At 54.8% G+C, this 13630-nt stretch overlaps 1 protein-coding gene across 6 annotated transcripts in view; it reads left to right on the top strand.

Annotated features, from left to right (window-relative positions):
• ITPK1 (inositol-tetrakisphosphate 1-kinase) overlaps positions 1 to 13630 on the top strand; it is a 179094-nt gene that overhangs the window by 158609 nt on the left and 6855 nt on the right. For 5 of the 6 annotated variants that reach the window (XM_040478070.1, XM_040478068.1, XM_040478073.1 and 2 more), the window contains 4 exons: positions 2777 to 2942; positions 7592 to 7717; positions 8986 to 9053; positions 13440 to 13602. In XM_040478070.1, coding sequence (XP_040334004.1) covers positions 2777 to 2942; positions 7592 to 7717; positions 8986 to 9053; positions 13440 to 13602 — 523 coding nt within the window. The remainder of the gene's footprint in view (positions 1 to 2776; positions 2943 to 7591; positions 7718 to 8985; positions 9054 to 13439; positions 13603 to 13630) is intronic. The other variant, XM_040478069.1, reaches the window with a different exon arrangement.

Below are 13630 nucleotides of genomic sequence, written 5' to 3'. Positions count from 1 at the left end.
GTTTGTGGCGACACTTATATGCCTATAAATAGGAAGTGTCAGTGTGATATATGGTACATGGTGTGACGGAAGCTGCTGGGCCGAGGGTGTGCCTCTGCTCGTGGGAAGGAATGTGGGGGCAGCCCCTGGAAATCGCGGCCTGCTGCAGAGGTCAGCCGCCTCGTAAGGCTGGTTGCCCTTGGGGAGCCATCCCTGCCTGGGCCTGCCTGGGCTCTGGGCCAGGGATGTGCTCCATGCCAGGCGCTGGGAGGGAGCCGGAATGCTTCAGAGCAGCCAGAGTCATGTCGCCAGAGCCCACATTCCCCTCGGCACCTGCCTGCCAGCCTTCCACCTGCCCCTTCTCACTAGCACCTGGTTCCTCTGTTGGTCAGTGCCTTGCAGTTTTCTGGATGGAAGGATGACTCTAATCATCATTAGTGTGATTAGACCATCCTGATGCAGAAAAGGTCAGCCTGCAGGGAAGAAACCACTTCTGTCTTCACAAGAGAACTCTGAAATCTTGTGGACCTGGGAGCGGGTCTGGCTCTGGGCGCTGCCAGCGGTGGGACTTGGGGCAGATTACCCAGCCTCTCTGAGTGTCTGCACGTGGGGATGGCATAGCGGTCACGGGGGAATGAGGGAGTTGCCATACGTGCTGCTCTGCACCTGTCGGGTGAGCTATTAGGGAACCAGCTGCTATGGAGCCTGCCGGGGCACGGGAGAAGCAGTGGGGGTTCCAGGTCCAAGTGAGTTCCCTCCTGCCAACGTATGGGGTCAGTGCCTTTGGGGGCAGCTTTCATCCCTCAGTCTTGCTGTCTGAGTCTGGCTCCAAAATGTACACATGGGTACCTCTCTGTCTCCGCCCCCCCCCCCCCCACTTCTCCCAACCCACAGTGTGCTGTTTCAGGGAGGGGCTCCCCCAGATCGGGAACGGAGGAGCATCCAACATTGGGATCTGGAGACTCCCAGGGAGTCTGTGTGTGCTCTGGGCTGCCTGCCTCCTGGCAGGCTTCAACATCAGAGGGATGCCCCTTTGAGTGGGGTGCCCTCCATGGCATGAGCCTGGGCGTTGGGGAGCAAGGCTCTTCCCCTGTTTCACGGGGCCTGGGGATGTTGGTTGCAGCAAGGATGGAGGACAGGTCTGTGGACGTAATTCGCTTTAAACAGAAAAGTGAGGCTTTCTTTTTTTTTTTTTTTAATTTAAAAAAATGTTTATTTTTTTATTTTTGAGAGAGAGCACAATGGGGGAGAGTTAGAGAGAAAGAGACAGGGAGACACAGAATCCAAAGCAAGGCTGGAGGCTCTGAGCTGTCAGCACAGAGCCCAATGCGAGGCCCAAACTCACAAACTGCGAGATCATGACCTGGGCCCAAGTCGGATGCTCAACCGTCTGAACCACCCAGGCGCCCCAAAAGTGAGACTTTCTGATTAGGGTCCGTCCTTACCTGTACTGAGGTCTACCTGAGCCCTCCCTCAGAATCCCAAGCTCAACTAAAGTCAACTAGTTTTGGCAAACCACTCTCTTTTTATTTCCTGTTCATAGAGCTGTTTGTTTTTTGTTTTGTTTTGTTTTTAAGCCAGTGCGTGCACACTGACTTGCTTGGCAGTGAAATCATCATCCTTCCCCCCACCCCCCCACCTCTTTGTTAAACCACTAAGCCAGAAGCTCAAAGTGCCCCTGAAGCATCTATCCCATGGTAGTTATTGTTGCTGTTTTACAAGTGAGGAAAACGAGCTTAGGGCGAGTCCCCTGTCAGCCCTCATGCAGCCAGGTGCTGGAGCTAGGACTTAACCCCGTGTCTGGCTCGCCTAGCTCCCGGGCCGCCTGTGGGCTTTCTCTTCCTTGTCAGAAGGCTAAGGAGACGGTCGCTGCGGCAGACGCATGCACTCACATGTGCACACATATGCACACAGATGCACACATTTTTTGTTTCTGCATGTGGCCTGCCTCTCCACTCCTGCCCTACCCGGCCGAGCACCAGGAACGTTGGGGTGGTGCTCTGTGACAGTTGACGTCAGGGGTGGCTGCCAGTGCAGGCAGCCAGCTGTCCAGGCTCCGTCATTCCTGCCCATAGTCCTGGGCATCTGGTGGCTCCTTCCTGGGGCCTTTGGGCTGCAAGGGATTAGTCATGGTCCCGGCTCTGGCAGCTGAGCCAAAGCAGAGATTTTCTCCAGCTGTGCCTCTGCCCTCCCTACCTTCGTGGCCCTACCAGATCCTCTCAGTGGGGACCTTTGTCCCCACAGGCATCAGAGTCAGAGCAGCACGTTCCCATTTTTCAAGCATCCATGTGGTTCACTGAATGTGTGAGAGGCCAAGACTTCGTGCTGGGCAGACCCAGTCCTAGCCTGGGCTTCATCACTTTCCAACCAGCCACTGAGCTGCTCAGGGCCTCAGTTTCCCCATCTGTAAAAGGTGCATGATAACATGCCTTACACTCCCTGCCTCTCCTGGATCTTTGTGGAAGAATCTCTAAGGATGTCGTAAGGATTGAATAATATACAACCGGGGGTCCCGTTCCCAGGATTACGGTGTGGAGTTGGGCAGTGCACAGCCAGCTCAACCCTACGTGGACAGCCTGACGGTACAGGATTTCCAAATCCCCACAGCAGGAGTGAATTGACCCCCAGGTGTTCATTCTCGAGTCTCACTCCCCTCATCTGGCTTGAGATTCTTCCTGGGGAGTCCTCAGTTCACAGGGATGGTGGTTCTTGGTGCGTCTGGGTAGGTGATGTGCCCCTGGGTAAGGCTGAGTAGGTGGTGGACTCTGACAGAGCTCTTGGCTCCCTGTTTCTATAGATGGCCATCGTGTTCAACCAGGAGGGCCTGAGTGCCATCCAGCCACCCTGTGTGGTCCAGAACTTCATCAACCACAACGCTGTTTTGTACAAGGTGTTTGTGGTGGGCGAGTCCTACACCGTGGTCCAGAGGCCCTCGCTGAAGAACTTCTCTGCTGGCACGTCAGGTAACCAGGCTTCCCGCTGTCGCAGGGGCCTGGCTGGGACAGGGCGTCGGCCGTCTGTCCTGCCGCACTTACCCTGCTACCCTGTGTTATTTTGGAGGGGGCAGGAATGATGTGATCTGAAGGGTGGAGGAGGTCTGCTCAGTAGTGAGAAGTCTTGGAGAATGAGGTAAAACCCCACTCCACCGGGTCATTGTAGGGGCTTCATCCTCCCGGACCACTGTAAGCTCCAGGACTCCTCTGAAAGCTCTCCGCGCCCAGGGCACTTCCTGGGGGCCCCACAGAGATGACACGCATGAGGAACATGCTGGAATGAGTGATTGGCCCTTGAGGGAAGTGAGGGTTTGGGAAAGGGCCCCTCTTATTTTTTGAAGGCCAGAGTGCTGACTGTCTTATCATGTCTTTTTTTTTTCCAAATGGGGAGGCCCAGTGTTACTTGCTGCTTCTGCAGCCACTGAGTGGATGGGTGCTCCGTTAGAGGTCACACAGGGTCCAGCACTTCCTAGTTGTGGGACCTCAGGCAGGTCCATGTGGGCACAGTCACCCCACCGTGTCCCCCCTTACAGGGGTGAGGACTGAGTGAGCATGTTTTGGATCCCAAGTGTCCCTCAGATGGTCACAGGGTGGTGGTGTTTTTAGGATGCTGCCATTATTTGGGGCATTTGAGGGGATCCTGTAAGGAGACTGAGGGGCTCCACAAGCTCAGTTTTATTAATTAATTAATTAATTAATTAGGGAGAGCGAGTGCATGAGCAGGGGAGGGGCAGAGAGAGAGAGAGAGAGAGAGAGAGAGAGAGAATCCGAAGAGGCTCTGCACTGTCAGCACGGAGTCTGACACAGGGCTCGAACCCACAAACCACAAGATCATGACCTGAGCCGAAACCCAAGAACCTGACCCTTAACCGACTGAGCCACCCAGGCACCCTGCTCAGCTTTTTTTTTTTTTTTAGCTACTCTCCTGACACCAGCTGATCCTTGGCCCTTTCAGAAACTGACACTAAGATACGGATTTGCTGGTGTTGGGGCTGCTCAAAAGAATGTTCTAGTGGTTCTGAAGGCATCTCTAAGGCAAGTTCCAGAAACCTTTGGAGCAGAGTAACCGTGTCTTTGAAATAAGCACAGCTTTCTAAGGGATCCCTTGCAGGATATTTGATTGTCCTCATGTGCTGTGCTCAGACATGCCGTGCATTTATCTCTGCAAGGGAAACCCGCCATCACCAGATGCAGTGAAATACCGGGCCATTCTGTCTCCATCTGAGTCAACAGATGTGTCTTCTTAAAGTCCCTCCTGCTGGGATTGCCTGTCACCATCCGTTCCTGGTGGCTTTAAGCCACTCCTCTTGAATAAAGTTCAGCTGTTCATCCCCAGGACAGCTTTTTTCTTCCCATTAACGCAACACAGAGAGCAGACACTTTGAAAATGTGTGCCCGTTTTCACTTCCTTTCTGGGTGCAAGCAGCCTTCCCAGCCAGGCGGGGGGCTCCAGAACTCGAGGCTGCATTGTCAGGGTTTGGGACATCCCCATAATCCCCCTGGTCCCAGCTCTCGCACACTGGGATGATGTAATGATCTGGGGGTGAGGGGACTAAGATCTGGAGGGGTCTTTTTGTATATGACTATATAGCAGCAGGAGGCATTCTTATAAATTGTGGGCTGGAAGAGACAATTTTTTTTTAATTATGTATTTTCTCTGATTTTTAAAAAGTACGTGCTTTAAGTCTGTGGAAAATATATTAAGAGTAGCATACCTTACATAGCCTCCTTTCTTTTTTTCTTTTTTTATTAAAAGAATTTTTTTTTTAACATTTATTCACCTTTGAGGGACAGAGCACAAGCCGGGGAGAGAGAGGGAGGGAGACACAGAATCTGAAGCAGGCTCTGGGTTCTGAGCTGTCAGCACAGGACCCGACGTGGGGCTCGAACCCACTAACTGCAATATCATGACCTGAGCCAAAGTCGGACACTTAACTGACTGAGCCACCCAGGCGCCCCTCTTTTTTTTTTATTTTTACCCAAATCCCCTCTACCTGTAAGAAATTTACTGCCACGTTTCCTTCCTTTCCAGAAAAAGGAAAGGAAGTTTTCTCCTTTTCCTCCCTGTTACAAAGTGCTGGGCCAGTTTCTGTCTCAGCCCTGGGAGCCGTTTGCAGCCAGGCACAGGCTCTGTGTCCTGTGTCTTGAGGATGAGGCTCCATGTTTCTGTGTCTTCTCATGACTGTGTTTCTTCTCATGACAGGTTGCCAGTTTTCCATAAAATGTAGGCTGGGGAGTAGGTAAACTCACAGAGCCAATGCAGGAATGTTTATTATGCTCAGGCAAGTTGAATAACTTTCAGCATGTCCGTCCATCCGTCCCAAAGCCGATTTCATGTCTGCGGTCTTCAGGGCATCGTGCCAGGGAGCCGGCGCGGGCTTTGTTCTCTTTATGTGCGTGTTCTTTCCAGATGAGAAGCATAACTCGACAGGGGTCCTTTAAGCTGGACCAGTTGAGCAGCGGGCTCTGGGGCTCTGGCCTCTTTCCAGCCCCCACACTGGCTTTCCGGTTTCCCTTGTCCAGTGTGGCCTACAGCTTCCCCATCCACGCAAGGAGCTGTGGGATTCTTCAGGACCTGGGGGGCGGGGAGCCAGGGACACTAGCCTTCCCTCCATAACGACCATGCTCTGTTGATTTTCAGGTGCACTTGTGGTTTTCCCTGTTAACGCCTCTGAAGTCAGGTGATTTTTAGAGCCAGGCATCTTCTAGTTGCTTCTGCTGGAGTGAAAGTCAGGTTCTTACTGAGAGGGTTGGTGTTGGCTTGTGTCAGCCACTAGGAGCACGTATCCTATGCCTGTCGTTCACAGTTGGGGAGATTGCTCCCCTGTCTCTACCCAGTGCCAGGACCGAGATAGGCACGTCTCTGTGTTCCCCTTTTGTGCAGTGGATTTACTTTTGTTTCCTGTACTGTGTGGACTAGTGCCTTTATTTTACCCTTCTCCCTGGGCCTTTTTTCCCTTAGGGGTACATCAAAGAATGATATCACTTGCCACGTAGAGCTGGGGTCAGCAGACTTTTTCTGCAAAAGCCTAGATAGTAAATATTTCCAACTCTGTCATAATTATCTAATGCTGCCCTTGCGGCATGAAAGCAGCTGTAGACAATATGTCAGCACCTGGGCCTGGCTGTGTTCCAATAAAACTTTATTTACAAACGGCAGGTGACAGGCTAGCTTTGGCTTTCAGTCTCTGGTTTGCCGGTCTGTCATCTAGAGCCTCTCTAGTGTAATGGATGCCGTATTTCCTTGAGCCTGCCATGTGCCCAGCCCTGTGCCTGGTAACTGATCCAGTAGGTGACTAGATAGTCAGCCAAGTATCCTGCCCTCATGTGTTTCTATTCTAGTGGGAGAACCCCCACATGCGGAAAGAAAGAATAAAAAGATGCATCGTGGCATAGATGAAGGGCTCCAGAGGAAACAGTGGGTCCTGGGACACCGCTGGGTGAGGGAGCCAGAGCTGGCCTCTCTGTGGAGCTGATGCTTGTATGGGATCTAGAAGAAGATCTGGGCCTCCGTCTGCAGCACTGTGACGTGCCCCCCTCCCCAGAGACACACATGAAGAGTAAGCAAATAAAGCTGAAGAAAGTGTGGTCCGTGCTCACGACTGCTGAGTTACTGCAATATTTGGGGATCAAACCTGTCATTTACCCTGTTTTGAACCTGTTCTTCTTGTCTATACATCAAGGGCCGAAAGCACCCGTATTCCCCTCATTGCCTTCCCGCCCCCGTGGGGCGCTGGTAGTGGATCGTTACTCAGACTGTGTGTCTCAGGACTGTCCCAGACACTGGGAGTGAGTGGATGGGGTCCCAAATCCAGAGTGGTCCTGTGATCGGAGTGTCAGGGCCCAGCCAGGTCCGTCTTTAGAGGAAGTGGGTATCTTAAAGCTCCCCAAGGAACTGGCATCGGAGGACACGTGACCCACTCTGACCTGTCTCAGCTTCCCAGTGTCCTGGGCCAGGGAGTGTCTGGAAGTTGCCCACACCCCCTCTGGCCGCTGTTGAGGCCACACACAGGTGGTACTTGAGCAGAGCCCCCCCCCCTCCCCCCACTGCCACTGTCATTGCTGAATAGTCCCCTGGCCTGAGCCCCCAGGTCAGAGTTAGCCCAGGAGGAGAAACAATCTCCTTGGAAAACGGTCCACGTTTTTTATTGGTGTCCCTTCCACAAGAAACTGTTGGGTGATGTGGTCTGTCCGGTCCAGTGAGTGCTGGGTGTGCCTTTCTGAGTGCCCAGCTTCTTCCCTTCCTGGCAGAGTTAAGCACCGTGGTGTTTCCTTGTGGCTCCTGCAGGCTTCCCAGCCTCCCTGAACTTGGCTGTGTCTACCTGCTCTGTGTGGCCCCCCTCCCCAGGCTTGCTCTGCTACCCTTGGGGACCCTCGGGGTGGGTGGGAGGCGCCCTGAGCTTGGTGGGGTTGGGCCAGGCCGGGCTACAGGGCAAAAAGGTGGGCAGTGCCCGCAGAAGGCCAGAACACCTGTTGCAGCTGCTCGAGGCCCACTCTGTCCTCCGGCCCACAGGGCTTGCCACCCCTGAAGGCCCCCCTCTTCTTGGCTCTCAGAGCCCAGGAGTAGAGATTGGTGGGGCTGCTTGGCACAAGTCCTGCAGGGTGTTTATTTTCCCCAGGCTCCTCCCCAGGACCGTCTCTCGTGCCCCCCGTCTGGACTGGCTCTGGTCGGAGCGGCGGGAGGACTGTCGGGCACACCGGGGCGGCAAGGGGCCTGTGTGCCCCACTAGCGGGAAGGATGCCAGGTACCTCTCAGCGCCTGCCTGCTTGGCCTCCGCCCGAATCACTTCCTCATGCATGATTGTTGCGGCGCCGTAATCCTGGAGCTGGTGGGGGTCGTTGGCAATCAGAGCGGGTGCCCCGCTGTGGCCTGGCCCCTGCACGCCATGGTGCTTCCACCAAGGCCCTTCCTGTCCTGCGCTTAGGGACCCAGGTCCCAGGGATGAGCAGTATGTCCTGAGGACGGGAGCCACAATGGCCCACTCTGGAAAGACTGAAGCAGAGGCTGCTGGGGCCACATAGCCCAGGACATCCCCATGCCATTCTTGGTGGGGGGCACGGGGCGGTGGAGCTCGTGGTTTTGTGATTCTTGCATTTGTGTGCCCATGCTTCCAAGTGCTCGAGAGAACGTGTGACCGACCGACCACACTCCAGGGGGTGGACAGACAAACCAGCTGCTTGTTGCTCTCATTATTCTTGGGATCAGCCTGCCCCTCTGGGTGCCCCAATGGGACTGAGGGTGTGATGGGCGATGGCCATGGGTCAGGGAAGTATGGGGTGGGAGGAGGTGAAGCGCATTTCGGGCGGGCTGTGCCGGCTTCCAAAGCCAAACAGATTACTCTGTATGCTTTCTTGGATGGATCCTGTAGCAGCCCGTGTTCTGATTTCCTATTTTTTCCCCCTAAATAGTTGGGGTACAGCAGAACCCTTTATATGTGAAACTCTCACGTGCCAAGTAGCAGCTTGGGCATTTCTCACGTGCTACCCTGAAAAGGAGTTCTCTGAGCAGATACCGGGAGGGACTGGGAATACTGGATTCAATGGCATTTACTGGTCCTCCGACCTTGATTTTACTTGCCATTGACTTTGGGCCTTTGATATTCTGGTACACTGCATTTCCCGCTCACTCGGCCACCACTCCATCCCCTTTCTAGTGCCGTGTCCGTAAGACACATTAGACACACTTTGGGAATGGGGCCTTGGATGTGGGGGAAAACCAGATCTAAGATACCATAAGGTCGTAGCAGAGGTAGGCTCATTAAGGTCATTATTTTTGTATGGGAGGAAGGCTTGAAGCGGGAGCCCTGATCAGGCGTGTTTCCGTCCACGGGGCAGTGTCTTCTTGTCGTGGGGACGCCCGGCTCACTGGGGCCCCGGGTTGGCTGCTGTTGGACGCTGAACCCTACGGCCACCGTGGCCGTGGCTGGGGTGGTGCTGCCCCCTGGTGTCAGGTGGTGGAGTCACCATCACTGCTTTAAGCTCACTCCGGCTCCTTCTTGTCTTTGCTTTTCAGACCGCGAGTCCATCTTCTTCAACAGCCACAACGTGTCAAAGCCGGAGTCTTCATCGGTCCTGACCGCGGTATGTTCCTTCTGCCGTGTTGGCCGTGTTCCCTCCCGAGCCTGGGTGTGCACAGCGTGCTGTTGGTGGTGAGGCCCAGGCCTGAGCTCCAGCAGAGCAGGGTGGAAGGACCTTCGTCTCCCTGCCAGGGGCCGGAGACCCCTTTGCTTTGCTTGCTTCATTCGGGCTTTCGTGCCCACACCCGTTTACCACTAGTTTCCTCCCAGTGGAAGCTTTTCTAACTCTTCTCCCAGAATGAGGACTCCCTCCCCTGACACATCCCCGCCCCATGTCACGGATATTGTGGAGACCTGCTGCCTTTTTCCTGATTTAAGAAAAGGGGTGGGAGGCGACACCATCTCGGCTTCCTTTTTCTTTCCTTGTCCACGTGAATCCAGTAAGCGTTGTCAAGGGCCTGCTGCTACTTCTGTGGGGGCAGGAGGCTCGCTCGGGGCCACCGTTCCGTGAACGTCACCGTGTGTCAGGAGCCATCCTAGATGCCGCAGGGCATCACAGCCAGGCCTGGACACAGCCTTGCGGGAGCAGGGCGGACAGCTCCATTTTCCTGAGCGGGGAGGCTAATGTTCGGCGAGGTTGAGGAACTTCTCCAAACTCACAGGACTGTTCACTCAGGGGCCAAGCTAGGGTATGACCCCGGATTGGTCTGATTCCAAAGCTGGGTCTTTGGGGAATTTAGGGCTTCTTATCACACTGGTATGTGCAAAGCAGTCTTTACCCAGAGCAGAGAGTTAGAAATTGCCATGGGGCAGCTTCTTAATGTTTATTTATTTTTGAGAGTGAGAGAGAGGGGGAAGGAGGGAGGGAAGGGGGGGGAGGGAGGGAGGGAGGAAGGGCAGAGGGAGAGGGAGCCACAGAATGTGAAGCAGGCTCCAGGCTCCGAGCGGTCAGCACAGAGCCTGCTGTGGGGCTCGAACCCACAAACCATGAGATCATGACCTGAGCTGAAGTCGGCCATGGGGCAGCTTCTGCCATCCCTCCCAAGTCCAGCAAGCCAGCGGCCTCTGCTGTCGCTTCCCCTGACCTTGGAGCCCTGTGCCTTATCTCCTGCTCCTGAGTCATGGCCGTCCCGGCTAATCTGGGAGGATCTGCCTGTGTCCTGGGATGTTCTCACCGACAACATCCACAGTAGGCCCCTGCCCCTGGGCCTCACACCCCTGATTCCTGTGTTGGGGACATGCACTTGCCTACTACCTCCTGCCCCCCTGCTCCAGGCCGCCCATTCGTTTCTTGTTTGTGTCTGGTTCCTCTGAGGAGCCGGCAGCGTGCAGAGGGTTGTACAGAGCATGGGTGTGGACAGGGACCTGGAGGGAGCACCAGTGTCCCTCCAGATGCTGATAGGCGTTCCCCAGGAACAAGTTCCATGTTCTCCAAGGAAGCTTAGAGAACAACCAGATTTTAAACAGAACCCCACAGCCCCTGTCTGTGCACTGTAAAAAGATGGAAAAAGCTGTTTTGTGCAAGAAAAGATTTTCTGGTCTTCCAGCCCTCGGGGACTTTGGGCTGGTGCAGTTCCTCGGGGCTCGTTCCTGAAAGGCTCTCAGACCTTGTTTGGCTGGTGGCTCTGGGCGGGGGTGGCATTCCACGGACTTGTGGGAAGCTGTCCCTGCCAGTCCCAGTGTGGCTCTCGTGGCCCCTGGGGCTGTTAATTGAGGCCAGAGGGTCCCAGGTAACCTTGGGTAATCACCTGTCTGTTGCTCGGCGTGTGTCTTCATCTGTGGGCTGGGAAAGCTTAGAGACACTTCTGAGCCTCCTCTCCACCTGTGCTCCACCATCACCTCCTTTCCCTCAGCTCGTGACTGCTCTTCAGGAAGGCCCCAGAAGTGACACCATGTGAAACTAGACAGGGGAATGGCACTCAGCCATATCCTTCCTGTTCAAGACGCAAGCCCCTCCTGCACACCCACAGGCCAGCCTGACACAGTTCGACTCCAGACTCGCCTCCTAGCTTCCTCCCTCCCACCATCAGGGCCTCATGCAGGAAGCCTTGTCCTGGCCTTGAAGCCCTACCTCCTTCCCTGGCTGGAGGCCCCTGAGGGTGAACCCGACTCCCACACCCAACTTACAGGCCCCCAGACACTGCTACATAAGAGTGTGGACACTGACAAGATTGGCTGGCGTCACACCCAAGCTCCACAACATTTCGGCCGTGTGGCCTGGGAATCGCATTGCCGTCTCTCTGAGCCTCTGTTTCCCCATCCTGCCGCACAGGGCGGTCATGGGATTCGGGGAGTTACTGGATGCAGAGCGCCCAGACGTGCGCCGGAGTGTGCCGGAAGCACTCAGCCCACCATGCTGGGGGAGGAGGGTGATCGTGGTGATCCGGAGGACTACCCCTCACCTCCTCTGTTGCCTCCCCATTCCCCAGAACATCACTGTAGCCTTCGCACTTACAACCCAGGGGCAGGATTTCCGTGCCTTTATCTTGTCCTGGGATGGCTAGTTTAATGTAATCAAACAGCTTCGGGAGGATTTCTGAGATGCCTTGCTGAGCTGAGAAAGTGCTTTTGTAAACAGTGTGTTAATACGGTAGCCATACCCCACCCCCCTTGCTGGTGGGCCTGTGCTGCAAGCCTTAAACCTTAGCTTCTCGGATCCTACGTCCCGTGGTGCAGGTGTTTTTATTACCTCATTTATTGGAGTGAGAAAACAAGACCCAGAAGCGTACATTATGGCTCAGGGCGTGCGGGAGGGAATGGGCTGTGCCATGGTGTCTACCTGGCTCCCTCTGACCTGGGGAGGACCTGGGGCCACAGATCCCGTGGCTGAGCTGCCTCGATGCGCTGAGCCTCTGACTGGCGAAAGGGAGCACAAAATGGGGGATACCTGCCCAGGCTTGGGCGGGTGCTAAGTGACAAGGGCTTGTCACAGGCAGTCTGCCACTGGCCCCTTAGAAAGTATTTCCTCTGATAGCACACCAAGGCAGCAGGGTCATGGGTTTGAGGGGCCCCGCCGGTTGTGCAGAGCCTGCGGGCGTGGCTTCACAGGGGACTGCTGATGGTGCCCGCCGTGGGGTCCTCACTCGGGGCATGTGTGCAAGCTCCCCATCGGCTGTTGTAGCTACCTGTGCCGGGGTAAGGGCCATTTGTCCTTGGTGCCCAGGGCTCTGTCCCCAGCCCTCCTGACTCAGCTTCACTTTTTTTTTTTTTAAATGGGGTGAAATTCACATAACATACAACATAGCCATTTTAAGGTAATAATTCAGTAACATTTTCTGCATTCGCCATGTTGTGCCTATCACCACCTCTGCCAAGTTCTGAGACATTTTTGTCACCTCAGAGGAAAACTCTGTACCTATGAAGCATTTCTGCCACCTTCCCTCTTCTTCCCAACCCCCACCACCACTAGTCTGCTTTTCATCTCCACGGACTTGCCTGTTCTAGACCTTTCGTGTTAACCTGTAAATATTAATGTGTAACCCATCGTGTTTGGCTTCTCACACTTTGCCTGACGTCTTCAGGGTTCACCCACGCCATACCATTGTATGGCTGAATAATGTTCCATTGTGTGGGTAACACAGTTTGTTGATCCCACGTTTTGATGGGCACTTCGGTTGGTTTCCTTCCACCTTTGGCCGGTGCTCTGAACATTGGGTTACAACTACCTGTTTTCAGTCTTTTGGTTACATATACCCAGGAGTGGAAGTGCTGGTCACGTGGTAATTCTGTGTTAAAAGTTTTTGATCCAGCATCAACTTTATTTCTGACGGATCACTCACCCTTCTTCCTCTTTGGCTTCTGAGCCCTGTAGCTCCCAGGACTCCAGTATTTATTGAGCACCTCCTGTAACCTTCTCCTGACTCAGAGGTCACACAGTGCTATCCCTGCTCTAGAATGCAAGGCTAGCACCTCCTCCCAGTGGGGCAGACACTGTTCCCACCTCATCAGGGACCTCCCCATGCAGAGGACAGGGACCTCGTTGGTCCTGTTTGAGCAAACTGAGGCACAGTGAGGCTGAGTACTTCTCCCTAGGACCACAGAGCTAGAAAGTCACTGTCAGGATTCAAATCCATGTTCCCTCGATCCCACACACTTCTCAAGGTTCCCCTTCCTCTGTGGCCCTTCTAGGGGCCGAGCTTGAGCCCGTGAAAATCTGTGTGGCTGTCCCAGGCTGGCTGGGACGAGAGCAGAGGACGATTGGGGTGGGGCAGTCCTCCCAGCTTGTTACAGGGACCAGAGGGGTCATGCACACTGTATGCTTCGTTCCTGCCCAACTGGTGGGACGTGGGAAGTGGCCGTGTGAGTGCAACTCACCAGGGGTCTGTCCTGCCTCCTTGCCTGACGGTAGTGCTAAGCTTGGGGCACCTGAGGCAGGGTCTCTGTGTCTGGTGTGGCATTGCACCTCCCCACCGTGGCCTAATTTGACTTGCATGTGTGTGTATGTTGGCAGCTGGACAAGATTGAGGGCGTGTTTGAGCGGCCGAGTGACGAGGTCATCCGGGAGCTGTCCCGGGCCCTTCGGCAGGCGCTGGGTGTGTCGCTGTTTGGGATCGACATCATCATCAATAACCAGACGGGGCAGCACGCTGTTATCGACATCAACGCCTTCCCAGGTGAGCGGGGGGGGGGGGGGGGGGGGGG

The sequence above is a fragment of the Herpailurus yagouaroundi genome, unplaced genomic scaffold (assembly GCF_014898765.1).
Source record: "Herpailurus yagouaroundi ecotype Mexico unplaced genomic scaffold, PumYag 141, whole genome shotgun sequence".
NCBI classification, from domain to species: Eukaryota; Metazoa; Chordata; class Mammalia; order Carnivora; family Felidae; genus Herpailurus; species Herpailurus yagouaroundi.
This window is presented reverse-complemented; position numbering and strand designations above follow the sequence as displayed.